This window comes from Herpailurus yagouaroundi, unplaced genomic scaffold, assembly GCF_014898765.1.
Source record: "Herpailurus yagouaroundi ecotype Mexico unplaced genomic scaffold, PumYag 161, whole genome shotgun sequence".
Lineage (NCBI taxonomy): Eukaryota > Metazoa > Chordata > Mammalia > Carnivora > Felidae > Herpailurus > Herpailurus yagouaroundi.
Genome location: NW_024412402.1, coordinates 17631098 through 17648871, shown reverse-complemented (window position 1 = coordinate 17648871; position 17774 = coordinate 17631098). Strand labels below are relative to the sequence as shown.

General features: G+C 46.8%; 1 protein-coding gene and 1 pseudogene across 2 annotated transcripts in view; both read right to left on the bottom strand.

The window, feature by feature from the left end:
- Positions 1 to 17393, bottom strand: part of DCPS (decapping enzyme, scavenger) — a 46649-nt gene extending 29256 nt beyond the window's left edge. The window contains exons 1-2 of one of the 2 annotated variants that reach the window (XM_040483493.1): positions 17145 to 17393; positions 15569 to 15743 (exon numbers count right to left, since the gene is read on the bottom strand). In XM_040483493.1, coding sequence (XP_040339427.1) covers positions 15569 to 15743; positions 17145 to 17345 — 376 coding nt within the window. In that variant the 5' untranslated portion in view covers positions 17346 to 17393. The remainder of the gene's footprint in view (positions 1 to 15568; positions 15744 to 17144) is intronic. The other variant, XM_040483491.1, reaches the window with a different exon arrangement.
- LOC121035617 (V-type proton ATPase 16 kDa proteolipid subunit-like) lies at positions 11595 to 12393 on the bottom strand (annotated as a pseudogene).
- Positions 17394 to 17774: the final 381 nt, after the last annotated feature.

Below are 17774 nucleotides of genomic sequence, written 5' to 3'. Positions count from 1 at the left end.
TTTCTATGAAGCCAGCATTACCTTGATTCTAAAACCAGACAAACACCACTCTAAAAAGGAGAACTACAGACCAACTTCCACGGATGAAATAATCCTCAACAAGATATCAGCCAACTGGATCCAGCAATGCATTAAAAAAAATTATGCACCATGACCAAGTGGGATTTATACCTGGGATGCAGGGCTGGTTCAATATCTGCAAAACAATCAATGTGATTCATCCCATCAATAAAAGAAAGGACAGGAACCACATGATCTTCTCAACAGATGCAGAGAAAGCATCTGACAAAATACAGCACCCTTTCTTACTAAAAAACCTCAAGAAAGTTGGGATAAAAGGATCATACCTCGAGATCACAAAAGCCATATATGAAAGACCCAATGCTAATATTATCTTCCATGGGGAAAAACTGAGAGCTTTCCCCCTAAGGTCAGGAACAAGACCGGGATGTCCACTCTCGCCACTGTTATTCAACATAGTATTGGAAGTCTTAGCCTCAGCCATCAGACAACACAAAGCAATAAAAGGCATCCAAATCAGCCAGGAGGAGGTCAAACTTTCACTCTTCGCAGATGACATGATACTCTATAAGGAAAACCCAAAAGATTCCACCAAAAAACTGCTAGAACTGATTCATGAATTCGGCAAAGTTGCAGGATATAAAATCAACGCACAGAAATTGGTTGCATTCCTATACACCAACAATGAAGCAGCAGAAAGAGAAATCAAGGAATCGATCCCATTTACAGTTGCACCAAAACCCATAAAATACCTAGGAATAAATCTAAACAAAGAGGTGAAACATCTATATGCTGAAAACTACAGAAACCTTATGAAAGAAACTGAAGATGACACAAAAAAAATGGAAAAAGATTCCATGCTCCTGGATAGGAAGAACAAATATTGTTAAAATGTCGACACTACCCAAAGCAATCTACATATTCAATGCAATCCCTATCAAAATAACACCAGCATTCTTCACAGAGCTAGAACAAACAATCCTAAAATTTGTATGGAACCAGAAAAGACCCCGAATAGCCAAAGCAATCTTGAAAAACAAAACCAAAGCAGGAGGCATCACAATCCCAGACTTCAAGCTATACTGCAAAGCTGTAATCATCAAGACAGTATGGTACTGGCACAAGAACAGACACTCAGATCAATGGAACAGAATAGAGAACCCAGAAATGGACCCACAAACATATGGCCAACTAATCTTTGACAAAGCGGGAAAGAATATCCAATGGAATCAAGACAGTCTCTTCAGCAAGTGGTGCTGGGAAAATTGGACAGTGACATGCAGAAGAATGAACCTGGACCACTTTCTTACACCATACGCAAAAAGAAACTCAAAATGGATGAAAGCCATTCTGTCAATGTACGACAGGAAGCCATCAAAATCCTCGAGGAGAAAGCAGGAAAAAAACCTCTTTGATCTTGGCCGCAGCAACTTCTTACTCAACATGTCCCTGGAGGCAAGGGAAACCAAAGCAAAAATGAACTATTGGGACCTTATCAAAATAAAAACCTTCTGCACAGCGAAGGAAACAATCAGCAAAACTAAAAGGCAACCGACAGAATGGGAGAAGATATTTGCAAATGACGTATCAGATAAAGGGTTAGTATCTAAAATCTATAAAAAAAACCTATCAAACTCAACACCCAAAAAAAACAATCCAGTGAAGAAATGGGCAAAAGACATGAATAGACACTTCTCCAAGGAAGACATCCAGATGGCCAACCGACACAGGAAAAAATGCTCAACATCACTCATCATCGGGGAAATACAAATCAAAACCACAATGAGATACCACCTCACACCTGTCAGAATGGCTAACATTCACAACTCAGGCAACAACAGATGCTGGCGAGGATGCGGAGAAAGAGGATCTTTTGCATTGTTGGTGGGAATGCAAGCTGGTGCAGCCACTCTGGAAAATGGTATGGAGGTTCTTCAAAAAATTAAAGATAGAACTACCCTACAACCCAGCAATTACATTATTGGGTATTTATCGAAGGGATACAGGTATGCTGTTTCAAAGGGACACAAGCACCCCAATGTTTATAGTAGCACTATCAACAATAGCCAAAGTATGGAAAGAGCCCAAATGTCCATTGATGGATGAATGGATAAAGAAGACGTGGTGTGTATGTGTGTGTGTGTGTGTGTGTGCGCACACACACACACACACACACACATATATGCTGGAGTACTACTCGGCAATCAAAAAGAATGAAATCTTGCCATTTGCAACTACGTGGATGGAACTAGAGGATATTATGCTAAGGAAAATAAGTCAGTCAGAGAAAGACAAGTATCATATGACTTCACTCATATGAGGACTTTAAGACACAGAACAGATGAACACAAGGGAAGGGAAGCAAAAATAATATAAAAACAGGGAGGGAGACAAAACACAAGAGACTCTTAAATATGGAGAACAAACAGAGGGTTCCTGGAGGGGTTGTGGGAGGGGGGGATGGGTTAAATGGGTAAGGAGCATTAAAGAATCTACTCCCGAAACCATTGTTGCACTATACGCTAACTTGGATGTAAATTTAAGAAATAAAATAAAATAAATTTAAAAAAAGAAAGAAACCTTTCCATCTTGAAATGAAAAGATGTCATTCTACTGTCTCTCCAAGCCCCAGAAGAGGCTTGGTTTACTGGTGTCACAAGCTCTAAAGCACCCAGGGAGAAAAGTAGGCAGAAATCTGCCATCGTCAGGTGGCCTCAAGGGATGAAACCAAAGGAGCAAATACCCCTTTTCCCCTACCTCATTTCAAAGTCCAGCTAATGTGAGGAGCCCACTCCACAGCTCTGTCTACACTATTACCCTCACCCAGAATACCCCTTCTACTTCTCACCCTCCCATCACCAAGTCTAGCCATCCCAGGGGCTACCATGTCCCCAGCTGTGGGAGAAACCACGTCCGCACACTCCAACCCACCGGCTCCCAGTATGCACCCCTCCGTGCTACATACCCAGCTGGCTCTAAGCAACCAGGTACAGAGGACAGGAGGGGAAATGAAGCTGGAAGCTGGAATCAACCAAAGGGCTATCTAGAGAACAGCTGCACCAACTCGTTTCACCCTGTGCCACAACACCGCCCCAGGGGCAGCTACTTCATGCCAGCTGAAAACAGGAGGGCTGTCCTCCAAAGGCATCAAACCACGGACTAGAGCAGTGGTAGCCAAGCTTTTCTGGAAAACGTGACAGCAGATATTTTAGGTGTTGTAGGCCATGCCGTCTCTTTCTCATTTTCTTCTTAGTTTTTTGTTTTTTAAAACAACCCTTTAAAAATGCAACAACCATTCTTAGCTCACAGGCCATACGAAAAGCAGCAGGCCAGATCTGGCCCATAAGCTGGAGTGGACAAGAGAGCGTTGAGGGCTCCAGAGCGGGTGCTGGTACGTCTGGAATGCCACTCAAACTGCACCCTGAGGCATGGCCAGCCAGCCAGCCGAAAAGGCCCGCTCCCCATCCGCACGGCAATGGGCCAGATACTCATCCAGGAGAGGCCTGTTGTGGAAACAGACCTACCAAGTGGATAGCAGACAAAGCCCATATCAACTCACTAGACTATCAGCCTGCTTCTTCATTTGTAAACATCGATGAGCTAACGTTCACCAGACGTTAAGAGAAAACCAGCAGCCTGAAAAAGAATGGCCAAAATAAACAACCAGAACCAGATCCCAGAGGAAATGAGATCAGGGAAGGGTCAAGAGATAATTCTGAAAACTATTCTAATTAGTGGGTCAGAGAAAGTCAACCCAGTTTGGACCCTGTAAAGCCAGAGCAAGACGCTAAGAAAATGAAACAGAGAATCAGAAGGAAGAAAATTAAAAATATGACTGCCAAATTAAGACCTCCACCAGGAGGTCTGGAAGATAAAGTTAAGACAATCTACTGGCCTGTAAAAAGACAAGACCTAGATGGGAAAAGTGGGAGAACACAGGAGCAATACACAGGATCACTCTAGGAGTCTCACACCTAAGAGGGTTTCCAGTAAGAGGAAAATAAAGGAAACAGGGAAGGAAATCATCAAAGAAATCACGGAAAAAAATTGTACAGAGCGGAAGAATGACATAAGCCTTTAAATCAAAAGGGTCCAAAAGTACCGAGCACAATGAATGAAAAAAAAAAAAAATCCAACCTCAACACGGCCTTACTATTTCAGTACACCTAAGATAAACAGAGCATACTAACATAAGCTCCAGAAAAGGAAACTGACAAAGCAGGGGGGAAAAAAAAAGAATGAAAATGCAAAACCAACTTAATTGTAAGGAAGTGAAAATCGAACTGGCATCAGATGTCTTGTTAACAACAATGGATGCTTGAAGTCAACAGATCAGTGTCTCCAATGTTTTGAGGGAAAGAAATTTAAATTCTGTATTCAGCCACGCATCAATCAAGAGTGAGGGCAAAATGAAGGATTCAAGGTTTACCTTTCATGTGTTCTTTCTGAGGAAGTACTTAAAGACTACACTTTAGCTAAACAAGAGACTAAAACCAGAGAGAAAGACATCAAATCCAGAAAACATTGTATCTAACTCAGAAGAGCTGTGAAAGGAAGTCTCAAGTTGACAGCCATGCAGCATGCTGAAAGCATCAACTGTCCAGATTGGAGGAGCAGGAAAGAGTATTCTGGAAGCAACATTTCCAGGAAGGAAGGACTTATCATGTAATGAATCATCAAACCAGTAGCTGGATAATTTCAAAAACAGAGTAAAGGCTCAGGCTTCTTCCTGCCACAAGTCAAAAAAAAGAAGGGGGGGGGCAGAACAACTAGAAACTTTATAAAATGAAAAAGGAAAAGCATAAAATAATGGTTCAAATAGGAAATAAACTAAAAACAGCATGATTTGGAAGAACATGTTGGGATGTGAGAACAGAGAATCTGTTTGACCTATACATCAGACACATCCCGGGGGCATGAGGGTCCACTGCACAGGGCAGGTAGGAGAGGAACCAGAGCCCTAACACGCTCTGTGTGAGTGTGTAGCACACATTAAACTGGCCACCATACTGTCTGGCAACTCAGAATCAGAGAAAACACACAATACCTGATTACAATCATGCAACAGAAAATACCGTGACAGTGTGAAGTACAAGCATGGCTGACAGAGAAGCTGGGAGACAGCAAAGGCCAGAGGCATGGGTGTTCTTACCCGACAGAGTGACAAAGGGACGCAGGGCTACAGGTTTCAGTATGTGTACGATTCCAGAGGCAATTTTTTAAGACTCTAAAAGCAATAATATAAACATAAATATTGGAAGGAGAGGGGAGACAGGGCAAGGAGAGTATAAAGAAGGCTAAACCTCTCAATTTCCACTGTGGAGGACTGATAGGGTCAAAATTGTACAAATCAAGAAGTTGTATGACCTTATTTTTTAGCTAAGTGTTTGGAGGAAATTACCAGAAGCACCAAACCCATAAATTCTCTTCATGGTAGTTGCTTCTGGAAAGCAGGACCAGGGTGGGGCAGAGTAGTATAAGAGCCTGTTCCTGGCCATGTAGATAAGCCCCTCAGGGCTATCTGATGAGCTGACCATGGGACTGTATGACTGTGATAAATGGCCTAATCCCACCACAGAGGTTTATTCAGTAGGTCCAGATTTGTATTCGAGAAAGCTCTTTAAGCAATCCTGATGAAAAGTTCCAGTTAAGAATCACATTACTAAATAAACGTCGAGTTCCATTCAAACCTGAGAGACTGTGGTTCCACGATCTCATATGATACAGAAGTCCACTGAGGTGGGCTAGCCAGCTATTGGATTCCTCGTTTTTCTTTCAGAGAAACTGAGTCCCAGGGCAATTCCATGACTTGCGCTGGTGTCACCTCCCGGCATGGGGCTCTTCAACACCCCCGCTCAGGTGGAAACCCGTCTGGTGAGACTTTCCCTGTGGGTCACTGCTCACAGAACTCTGGTCATTCAGCTCAGCTGCAACGGGAGGCCTGCCGAGGACACCCACAGAGGAGGGAGCGACAGGCCTGTGCCAGCATGTGCTGGAGTAGAGCCCACAGAGCCTGGTACCAAGCTTTCTCTTCCAGGTGCTGGAGGACCTCCCCACATTGCCCTCTTCTGCCGGGGCCGGCACCGTCCTGACACGTGCTCCAGCACAGCACGGGCTCCCCTGTCCACAAGAGACAAAAGAGCTAGGCTCTGCCACTTCTCTGCTCCAGAGAGAAGGACAGAAGTCTAGTGCCCAAAACCCAGAGGAGGGAGGCTTTAATGAAACACTTAATTTCAGCAACAATGTCTAGAAACCAAATTTGAGAATGAAAGCAGAGCCCTAAAATGTAATGGGGGAGTGTTCTTAGTTCTTCTAAGGACCTACTAGTTTTTCTTACCTTTTATTGGCCAATACGTTATATGACAACAGCTAACAGCAGCTGTTACACACACGTGTAAAACAACAGGTGTACACATATGCACACATTTATACACGTGTGTATATGTACATAAATATAAGGGGCGCCTGGGTGGCTCAGTCGGTGAAGCGTCCAACTTCAGCTCAGGTCATGATCTTGCGGTCTGTGAGTTCGAGGCCCACGTCAGGCTCTGTGCTGACGGCTCGGAGCCTGGAGCCTGCTTCCGATTCTGCGTCTTCCTCTCTCTCTGCCCCTCCCCTGTTCACGCTCTGTCTCTTAATAATAAATAAACGTTAAAAAAACTTTTAAACAAATAAAATAAAATAAAATAAAATAAAATAAAATAAAATAAAATAAAATAAAATAAAATAAAAATAAATATAAAAATAGGTACCATTTGGGGCACCTGGGTGGCTCAGTCGGTTGAGCTTCCGACTTCAACTTAGGTCATGATCTCACAGCTCGTGAGTTCGAGCCCCGCATCAGGCTCTGTGCTGACAGCTCAGACCCTGGAGCCTGCTTCTGCTTCTGTGTCACTCTCTCTCTCTGCCCCTAACCCACTCGCATTCTGTCTCTGTCTCTCTCAAAAGTAAATAAACATTAAAAAAAAAATTAAAAAAAAAAAATAGGTACCATTTGAAGACCTAAAATAAAACAAAAGAACACCCGTGCATGGAGCGTGCAGTCCAAGAAACAGAGCCTTACCAGACTTTTGACATCCTTTCTGCCCTGCCTCCACCAGCGATAATCACTTTGCTGAATCAGGCATTAATCATTTCTTTATCTTCTAAATTCTATTACGTATGCATGTATCCCTAAGCAGTATATTGTTCAGCTCTGCTTGTTTTCAACTTTATCTAATTGGAATCACACTGTGTATTCTGTGTCTTGCTTTTCTGGCTCTACATGGTGAGATTCTTGACATGTATAGCTGTAGTTCATTCATTTCCCCTGCCCGGAAGAAGCAGTCTGGTGCAGGAAAACACCTTGATTTACTTATGTATTCTACTGTTCGCTGATAACTGGATTGTTTCTAGATTTTTCTATCATGAACAATGCTACCAGGGAATGGCTAGTTTTAAAAAAAAAAAATTTTTTTTTTTTTTTTTACTATTTATTTTTATTTTTGCGAGAAAGGGAGACAGAGCGTGAGCAGGGGAGAGGGAGAGACAGGGAAACACAGAATCTGAAGCAGGCTCCAGGTTCTGAGCTGTCAGCATAGAACCCCAGGCAGGGCTCGAACCCTCGAAGGGAATAGCTAGTTTTTAAAATGCTCCCTCCAAACAAGCCCTCACTCTGGACTCCAGGGGTCCTGGTTTTGCCTCTGTAAGGAGCACAGGGAGGAAAACCGTGCCTGTAGCTAAAATACTAAAATGCAGAGTTCTCTGCAACCGAAAGACGATGTGATTCCCAGGTTCTCTCCACACCCTGCCCTGGCCTCACTCCCACACAGACGCCTTCTCCTCCTCTGAACCTGAGATTCCACACCCCTGCTCTACATCGGGGAAAACAATTGGCCTTTTTAGACACAGTCTGGATTTCTGAGTCACACCCCTCTCTCTACTATCCCCCCCCCCGTTCTCCCCCAGGTAAGGGAGAACAGAGATCCTGATGAAAGGGCTCCATTGATAGGCCACGGGTATGAGAGCGTGAGAGCCGGAAAAGCAGATGATCCAGGCTCTGCCCTGCATGGATGGCCAGGGAAGCATGGAGATGCCAGCCATCTGGCCTACCCGGCCCTCACATTTGCCACATGGCCACAGGGGGAAAGAAAGGAGACCTGCCCACGGTCAGGGCCAGGCACCTAATGTACACTATTTCCATTTAAGGCCCATACAATCTTAAAGGTAGAAAAGTAATAATAGAAAATGACTAACGCTTACCAAGTACACCGATAAGCGAGTCACGGGCCATATGTGCTTTGTGTCATGAGCCATAACCCATGACTGTGATGACGAAATTAATTTAGGAAGTTAAGACCAGCCTTTAAATGGAAACAAACAAGACTGGAATTAAGTTGGAAATACTGGTGACTGTCCGGTAAACTAAGGGTTAAGTACTGTTGTGTGAACCTTCTGTGTCCCTCAAATCCACTTACATTTATTCACAGGTACTGGGTCCCAATGTAGAATGTATCTCTCCTTGTGGGCAGAGGCGAAAACATTTTATGTCATTTATTTCATAACAGTCCTGAACTAACCTAATTTAACAATAACTGGAGCTACTTCCCCAACTACATCTGTATCCCACACCACAGACATCAACTGCCCCCTCAAGCTCCTGACAAAATGGCCTCTTTTCTGTTCCTCTTTCCTCGTCCAGAACACATGCTGTGCCCTGAACACTCTCCCACCCCCCTCACCAGCTCTTAGCACAGCTGGTTCCTTTCCATCCTGCAGGTTTCGGCTGGAGCGTCATGGCCGCAGAGAGCCAGCCCCTCTCCTGCCTGTGGCCATGTAACACTTGTTTCCTTGTTTGCTGTCTGCCTCTGTGCCCCCAGCTACCACTCCAAGGACAGAGCGAGTATCTGATGCACTCACCAATATATACCTAGCACAGCACCAAACATGAGGAAGGCACTCTGTCTCTGTGAAATGAATACAAAAACTTACCAAGTCTTCACAGCTGGTAAAGGGACAAAGCCAGGATTCCAGCACAGATTATGTCTGACTCGAGGCTTGCTCTTAACCTCTGCACTACATTAAAACTCAGAAACAGCACAACACTGCCTTGGGCCACACCGCTAGTAAGTAAGCGTTAGCACTGGGACAGGACTCGAGCACGTCCAACTCCAACACTCATGCTCTATTGTGTCAACAGGGTGGGGGGCCATGAGTGGCTCAAAGGGGCAGTCTCTTATAGTCAGCTGAGAATTTGGAAGGGATAAAGGGGGAGAATGCAAAAATCATCAGGCTGGTAGGGAAGAAATGAGTAGAGAGATAACAGAAGAAATCAAGAGAGCAGGTAGCTCAGAAATCGAGGGGAGGGGTGCCTGGGTGGCTCAGTCTGTTGAGTGTCTGACTCTGGATTTTGGCTCAGGTAATGATCCCAGGGTCATAGGACTGAGCCCCATGTTGGGCTCCACACTGAGCATGAAGCCTGCTTAAGATTCTCTCTCTCTCCATCTGCTCCTTTCCCCTTCTCGCATGCTCTCTCCCTCTCTCTCTAAAATAAAGAGAAAAGAAAAGAAAAGAAAAGAAAAGAAAAGGGAAGAAAAGAAAAGAAAAGAAAAGACTGAAAGAAAGAAAGAAATTGAGGGGAGAAGGGCTTCCCTACGCAAGCAATATTGTGGGGAAGGAGGTCTGGAGGAACAGCCAGAGTTGGCAGAAAAACTCAAAGCAGCAACTGTGCAGGGGGCTCAGAGGGCTGAGGCCGCAGGAACCCTGCCTAAAGGCCTCTACAGGCAGTGTTAGCAGTTGGTGACTGAGGTTGGAGAGGTGGGGCCGAGAAGGCTCCTGCACACAGGCCAAAGGAGCTGGCCAAGGGAATGCTTTGGTAATGCCGCCACCTTGTGGCTGTGGAATGCTTTGCCCATAGGAAAAAAAAAAACCGGCTAAGTTAGTTTGTGGGTTCATTTTCCAGCAGCATTTATTGAGCACCTAACATGGATCGGGTTGCTGGGGACCGGAAATGGGTCTGACATGGCTCCAAATTTCAGGACCTCTGTCCCTACATCCAGGTGGTGACTAAACCTTGTTCAGTTTACTTCCCTCTTTCATAGTAACTTGTAGGGTGTCCTTCCCCAAACAAGACTGCAGAGCAGAAAGGGTATCCTATTCACTGCAAGTTACAGAAACCAGCATAGAACGCAGCACATGAGAATAATCATAGCGGCTATTATTTAATATGGGTTAAGTGTTTTTAAAAATATTGGCACACCTGGGTGGCTCAGTCGGTTGAGCGTCCGACTTTGGCTCAGGTCATGATCTCACAGTCCATGAGTTCGAGCCCCGCGTCGGGCTCTGTGCTGACAGCTCAGAGCCTGGAGCCTGCTTCGGATTCTGTGTCTCCCTCTCTCTCTGACCCTCCCCCATTCATGCTCTGTCTCTCTCTGTCTCAAAAATAAATAAACATTAAAAAAATTTTTTTTTTAATAAAAAATTAAAAAAATAAAAAATAAAAACATTAGCACATGGGGTGCCTGGGTGGCTCAGTTGGTTAAGCGTCTGACTTTGGCTCAGGTCATGATCTCACAGTTCATGAGTCTGAGCCCCACATAGGGCTCTGTGCTGCCAGCTCGGAGCCTGGATCCTGCTTCGCATTTTGTGTCTCCCTCTCTGCCCTTTCCCACTTATGCTCTGCTTCTCCGTCTCTCTCAAAAATAAATGAGGGGCGCCTGGGTGGCTCAGTCGGTTGAGCGTCCGACTTCGGCTCAGGTCATGATCTCACAGCTCGTGAGTTCAAGCCCCACATCGGGCTCTGTACTGACAACTCAGAGCCTGGAGCCTGTTTCGGATTCTGTGTCTCCCTCTCTCTCTGCCCCTCCCCCGCTCATGCTCTGTCTCTCTCTGTCTCAAAAATAAATAAAAAACATTCAAAAAAATTTTTTTTAAATAAATGAGTATTAAAATAAATAATAAATGAATAAAGACATTTGTGTGTCTGAGTCTCAAACAGCTTACCTATGTGGGAGCTCCGGAGAGAGAGGTCAGGTAGGCGCTTACTGCAATGAGCCTGAGGTTCGTGGAGAGGGCAGGGGTGGAGAAACAAACACAGGCAGCACCGCACACAGATGGTGTTTAAAGACCAGCACCTCTCAAAGTCCGATGTGCCTACGACTCGCCTGGGGGCTTGGCTAAAATGCAGATACTAATGCTGACTTCTGAAGCTGGGTCTGAGATTCCGCATGTCTAACGAGCTCCTGGGTGACAGTAATACTGCTGGTCCATAGACCACACTTGGGAGTGGGAAAAATCCGGATCGGGTTAACGAACTGTGGCCAAAAGGTCAACTCCACCGCATGGCCTGTTTTTCCACATACAGCAAGCTAAAAGTGGTGTTTTCTTTCTTTTTTCCCTTCCCCCCAGTCACAATGGAGAACTTTACTGGACTCGGCTCAGCTCGAGAGCCTTGCAGGCCCAGCACGCTGGCCCGCGGCTCTGGGCAGCCAGAGCTGGAGGACGGGATTCCATCTGACGAGTCTCAGAGCGAGCGGTAACCCCACAACCCAACACTCTACCTAAGATTACCTAGTTGGGAGACAGGGCTGCGCCACGACGCATGAACAGATCAAATCTTTATTAAGTAAGAAACATCCAGTGAAGAGAAAACGACAATTTAATTCACCCGTCTACACACAGCGCTCTAGGGCAGATGAGTGGGGGTGTCTGGCCTGGGTGGGTAATGAGTGGGCCGGGATGTCCACGGCACCGGGCAAGCAGGGGCGAGGCCAAGGGTAGCAGACAACAGGCACCAGGACACTGAACTTTTACAAGACTGACTACTGGGGGGGGTGGCTGTCCCGTGCGTGCGTGTCAGGCTGTTCGTTTCGGAATGAGGGGGTGGTCTTGACATCGCCTTCTGTGGCTGGTGCACTCAGAGAGAGGCTACTTTGTGGGGAGGATGAGGGCAACAAGGAGACCGCAGGGGCCGCGCATCTCGGAGAAGATGAGGGTCAGGATCATGCCCATGAAGAGCAGGGGCTGCTGGGCCATGCCATGCACACCGGAGTCCCCACAGCCACCAGCCCGCTCAGGCCAGCACCCAGCTGGAGGAAACTCCTCTGGAGACTGCTGCCGTCATTCAGGGAATCAGCGACAAGGACCGCCACCACTAGCCCGTGGATAGCGATGATACCAGCGACAATGTGGGGATGATGGACTTCACGGTCGGTTCTGGCTGCATGACAGACATGGCCACGATGCTGGGCCACTCTTGGCCATGCCGTGGGCGGCACCCAGGGCGCTGAAGACCATGGCGGCCAAGGTGCCCGTGAATGTGAAAAAGGAGGTGTACTTGGGGCCATTCTTGGCCTTGAACGTGCCTGCGGGTGGGGAGAGGGTGAGCTCAGGGGGTCAAGGGGGCGGCGAGGATGGGCTGGGCACAGCAAGCGAGTGGGAGGTGCACAGTCAGGTGGCTATGAAGGTGACCCGGCTCATCAGCTGCTGCACCCTGAGTGAAAATTGCATTTTCATTTTTAAAGCAGTGGTTTAAAAAAAAAAAAAAGAAAAGGGGCGCCTGGGTGGCTTACTCGGTTAAGCATCTGACTCTTGATTTCAGCTCAGGTCATGATCCCATGGTTTGTGAGACCAAGCCCTGCATCGGGCTCTGACAGCATGGAACCTGCTTGGGATTCTGTCTCTCCCTCTCTCTCTGCCCCTTCCCCGCTCGCGTGCTCTCTGTCCCTCTCTCAAAAATAAATAAGCATTAGCCGCTCTGGAAAACAGTGTGGAGGTTCCTCAAAAAATTAAAAACAGACCTACCCTATGACTCAGCAATAGCACTGCTAGGAATTTACCCAAGGGATACAGGAGTGCTGATGCATAGGGGCACATGTACCCCAATGTTTATAGCAGCACTCTCAACAATAGCCAAATTATGGAAAGAGCCTAAATGTCGATCAACTGATGAATGGATAAAGAAGTTGTGGTTTATATACACAATGGAATACTACGTGGCAATGAGAAAGAATGAAATATGGCCTTTTGTAGCAACGTGGATGGAACTGGAGAGTGTGATGCTAAGTGAAATAAGTCATACAGAGAAAGACAGACACCACATGTTTTCACTCTTATGTGGATCCTGAGAAACTTAACAGAAGTCTATGGAGGAGGGGAAGAAGAAAAAAAAAAAAAGAGGTTAGAAAGGGAGAGAGCCAAAGCATAAGAGACTCTTTTTTTTTAAATTTTTTTTTTTCAACGTTTATTTATTTTTGGGACAGAGAGAGACAGAGCATGAACGGGGGAGGGGCAGAGAGAGAGGGAGACACAGAATCGGAAACAGGCTCCAGGCTCTGAGCCATCAGACCAGAGCCTGACGCGGGGCTCGAACTCACGGACCGTGAGATCGTGACCTGGCTGAAGTCGGACGCTTAACCGACTGCGCCACCCAGGCGCCCCCATAAGAGACTCTTAAAAGCTGAGAACAAACTGAGGGTAGATGGGGGGTGGGTGATGGGCACTGAGGAGGGCACCTGTTGGGATGAGCACTGGGTGTTGTATGGAAACCAATTTGACAATAAATTTCATATTAAAAAAAATAAGCATTAACAAAATGTTTTTTAAATAGATAACAATAAAAAAACTTTTAAAAGGACGAATATGTGACTGAGACCATTTATGGGGCTCATAAAGCTTAAAATATTTCCTCCCTGGTCCTTTACAGTAAAAGTTTGTCAACCCTGATCTAGAATACCATCCAGGGACAGGGTGTATGGCTCTACAAGAGAGAGAGGAGTTCTGAACACTAAAAAATTTTTTATAACTTCTGATCACCATGCCTAGCTTGGGGGGAGAAAATAAAAGTATAATGCACTCCATGTATGCTAATGTTTCTGCCAAGACCCCGAGCCCTGCGAAGGATGAGCTAACACAGGAGGCCACCAGGTGGGAGTGGGCAGCACTGGAGAAGAGGCAGAGAGACATTTGGGGTTGTCAGTGGGGAGGAAGACCTGTAGCGAGCAGATGACTGACTGCCTCTTTCAGTCTTTAGCTCAGGAAGAAAAAAAAAAAAGACAAAAAACAGAAAGACAGGGCAGTGGCCACCACCACTTGTGTGCAAGATCACAGAAGTACTGGAAAAATTACATGAAAAGGAAAGGCTGGGCATTCCACAGTGTTTCTCTGTACAGCAGAACCTTCTGTATTTTGGCTGAGAGAGAGAGGCACTGGGGAAGATGAGAGAAAGGGGTGGTAGCAGGATAATGACCTCGGAGCCTATAGTTTGGGGACTGCCCTGAGGGGTGTTTGGCTACAGAACCTTCTGTCATGCTTCTGCCACCCCGTGTGGAGGACTACATTTGCTTAAATGTCAGCTCCTGAGAAAGTAAATACAGCTGTCCATTCCCATCAACTCACACCCATCAATCTGGCTCGCTTTCTGCGGAGGACCAGGCTGTTTTGCCTTCAGTTGTGAACGGTCTGCCGGTTTCTCATCAAGTGTTCACGTGCATCTCCAAAGGACAACAAATAACGGCACCCTTTTTTGGGGGTGCAGAAAAGATCAAACCTACCAAAAAGCCTGTGGCAGGGTATCTGTAAAGGCAAATTGTTCCTCAATGCTGGAGGACAAATAAAAAGATAGAAGGATATTACAGAACCACCACATGCTACAAAGCAGATCCCAGAATTTCCTGGTTAGAAGGAACCTTCAAGGTCGACCTGTGTCCTTCATGCTTCCGACAAAGCTGCTTGTTAAACCTGACCAGCTAAAGGCAAAAAGCCCACATCGTGCCTGGCTTTTGACCTGGAAGCTGAAATAAATTCTTCCTCTTCTTAGTAAATAAAAAATCCTGGCAATCCAAAACAAATCTCTGCCTTTTAACCAATGAATTCCTTCCCTTCCCAAGTCCATCCCCCTCGATCACACTCCTTTTCTCAGGGACTAGAAAGTGAGTTCTTTCAGGGAAATAACTGATCTTTGCAGCACCCCACACACTGCTCATGGTGCGTGAGTCGCTGTCTACTGAAAGATCTTAGTTTTTCTGCCCCCCATGGGCTGTGATCTTGGATAAGTTACTTAACCTTTCAAAATCTCAGTTCCCTCAGTCCTATCACAGCAGGGCTATTCTGAGTACTAAATACAATGATACATGTAGGACACTTAGAATGGTGGCTGGCACAGTAGTAAGAGTTTACTAAGTGTTGACGACCACTATCATTCAATTAGTAGAAATTCTACACCACGAATCACACTACCTCCCCAAAATACACTACACCAACCTCAGCACTGACATTTCTTTGTTATGAGGTCCCATTCTGGGCTTCGCAGGATATTCACGAGCAGCCCTGGCCTCTACCCTCTAGGTACCAGCGGCTCCCCAATTTTCCCAGTTCTGACAACCAAAACTGTCTTCAGAGATTGCCAAGTGTCTCGAGGCGGGGGCGGTTTGCACAAAATCTCCTCCGCCTTCCACAGAGAACTATTGAACGAGCATATGCAAATCAGTTTTCCAGAGTAGCCACCACACCCCCTAATTTCCCACCAAACCCCTCTCCCCACATGAAGCCACTTTAGACACCACTTGCTTACCACTCAGCTGCCGTGGCGGAAACAGGTGATAGGTGCTGTAAATATCATTGGAGAACTGCAGCTGGAGCTCAGGGCTGCCCATCAGGAGCTGGGCCACCTGCTCCACCTGAAATGGTGTCTTCTCCAGGATCACAATGGCATCCTCTCCATCCCCGTCCCCAGAGGCCTCATTTACCTGGAGGCAGAGACACCATCGGTGAGCCCAGAAACAGAAACAGTAGCTCTGGGGCCTCCCGTTCCTTCTCCCAGAGCAGGCATCTCATTAACCCAAATGCTTGTGCATTCACATCTTTCTTCTCAAAGATGCAAAAGTTCTCTACTTTCTTCTGCTTCAGACTTGGAGGGCCTTTGTCAAATTCTCCCCATTGCACAGATGAAGAAATAGGTCTAGAGAGATTAAGTGACTTGCCCAAGGTCACATGAACAGTCAGTGTTGAAAAAAGAAACTAGAGGGGTGCCTGGGTGGCTCAGTCAGTTAAGCGACCGACTCTTGATTTTGGCTCAGGCCATGATCTCACAGTTGATGAGTTCGAGCTCCGCGGTGGGCTCTGAGCTGACAGCGCAGAGCCTGCTTAGGATTCTCTCTCTCTCTCTCTCTCTCTCTCTCTCTCTGCCCCTCCCCAGCTCTCTTGAGCGTTCTTGCAAACGCTTTCTCTCAGAAATAATAAATAAGCATTAAAAGAGAGAGAGAGAGAGAGAAACTAGAATCTGCGTATCCCAGTTAACTCCTAGCTCAAAGGTTCTTATGGCTAAAATCTTCAGCAAGTGCTGCAGACTGAAGACAGGTGGGGTTGAGAGAACTAGACAGAACCTTTGTAAAAAAACAAAACAAAATAAGACACAGAGAGGCATGGTAGCCCAGGCCAAGGTCCCCCTGATCCTCCCCAAATGAGAGCTCCTGCTAGGGGTTCTGAGGAATCCTAGTAACCCACCCTTGGCTGGGCCTCCTCACTAGTTCCCAGGATGGTCTCCAGTCTCTTCTCAGTCCCTTCTGTAGAGCTGAGCACATGGTATTAGGGACAGCTATCTACCAGATATTCTGCATTCTCAAAATCAGGGATAGTAACTTACATCTCTACATCCCCAGCACCTAGCTCAGTGCTGTCAGTGCATGATATGTGCAACTGAATTCGCAATTTAATAAACTGTCTCCTCTGTTAGGTCTGAAATCCTGCACACCTGGGATCCTATCTCCTACAGTCTCTACGTCGTTCCACAGATGATCCAGCAACACTGCGTTCCTAGCACCTCTAAATTCGTTCAGAGAATACAGGATGACTGGCTTGGAGAACTCGACACGTGATTTTTATACAAGTGTTAGTTACTTCTGGTAAAGGAGTTATTAAGAAAACCCTACGCCTGTTGATTTCCTTGATTCTACGAGTAAACTTGTCTCCCGTAGCACCTCCCCCCCCCCCCCGGGGGGGGGGGGGGGGGGGACACTTTTCCCCCCCGCCTCCCGGAGTGCGATTGGTATTTTCCGGCTGAGCTCGGGTTTAAAAAAAAAAAAAAAAAAAATCCGCCTCCAAGGCGATGATTGATTGGCTCACTCCAACCCAGGGTTGCCTAATGGTACCTTCCCATGGAGAAAAATGATTTTGTCCCGCGCAGACTCCCGCAGCACTTTTTTCACTCTAAAGCCGGAGAACGGTAAGCGCACAGGAGCGGAGGTACCATTCTCAACGCCCGCTTCCTTTGCCTCTGTGCTGGCAGCTTCCGCCTCCTCGGCGTCCAGTTCGCGCTTTCTCTTGCTGGGTTGAGTCGCTAGGTCCGCCATGCTTCCCGGTTGGAGCTGTGCGCCTGCGCAAACCCCAGCCGCGGCCCCGCCCTTCTCAGCGCAGAGGCCGCCGCAGCTTGTCTCTTCCGCGAGGGCGTGACGACTACAACTCCCGAAGTGCTCCGCGAGGAAGCCGGCCGTGGTCCGGGCCCCAGGGAACCTCGGAGCGCTGGTTCGTGTGATCTGTCTGCGAGGAGCGTTTTTAATTAAGGCTGCTGGCTTTTGTCCCCTCGCGCTGACCGGTCCGAGTTGAGCCTGGTGCTGAGAGAAGAGAAAGAAGACAGCGAGTCCCTAACCAGGCCGGCTAATGATGCTGCAGAGGAGGGGGCACTCGCCGCCCCGGGTGCCAGAGCTAGAAAACACCCTTTGGACTCTGTGGGTGCTTTGACACCTGACACACCGTGGGTTGGATACTGACGTTTTTATTAA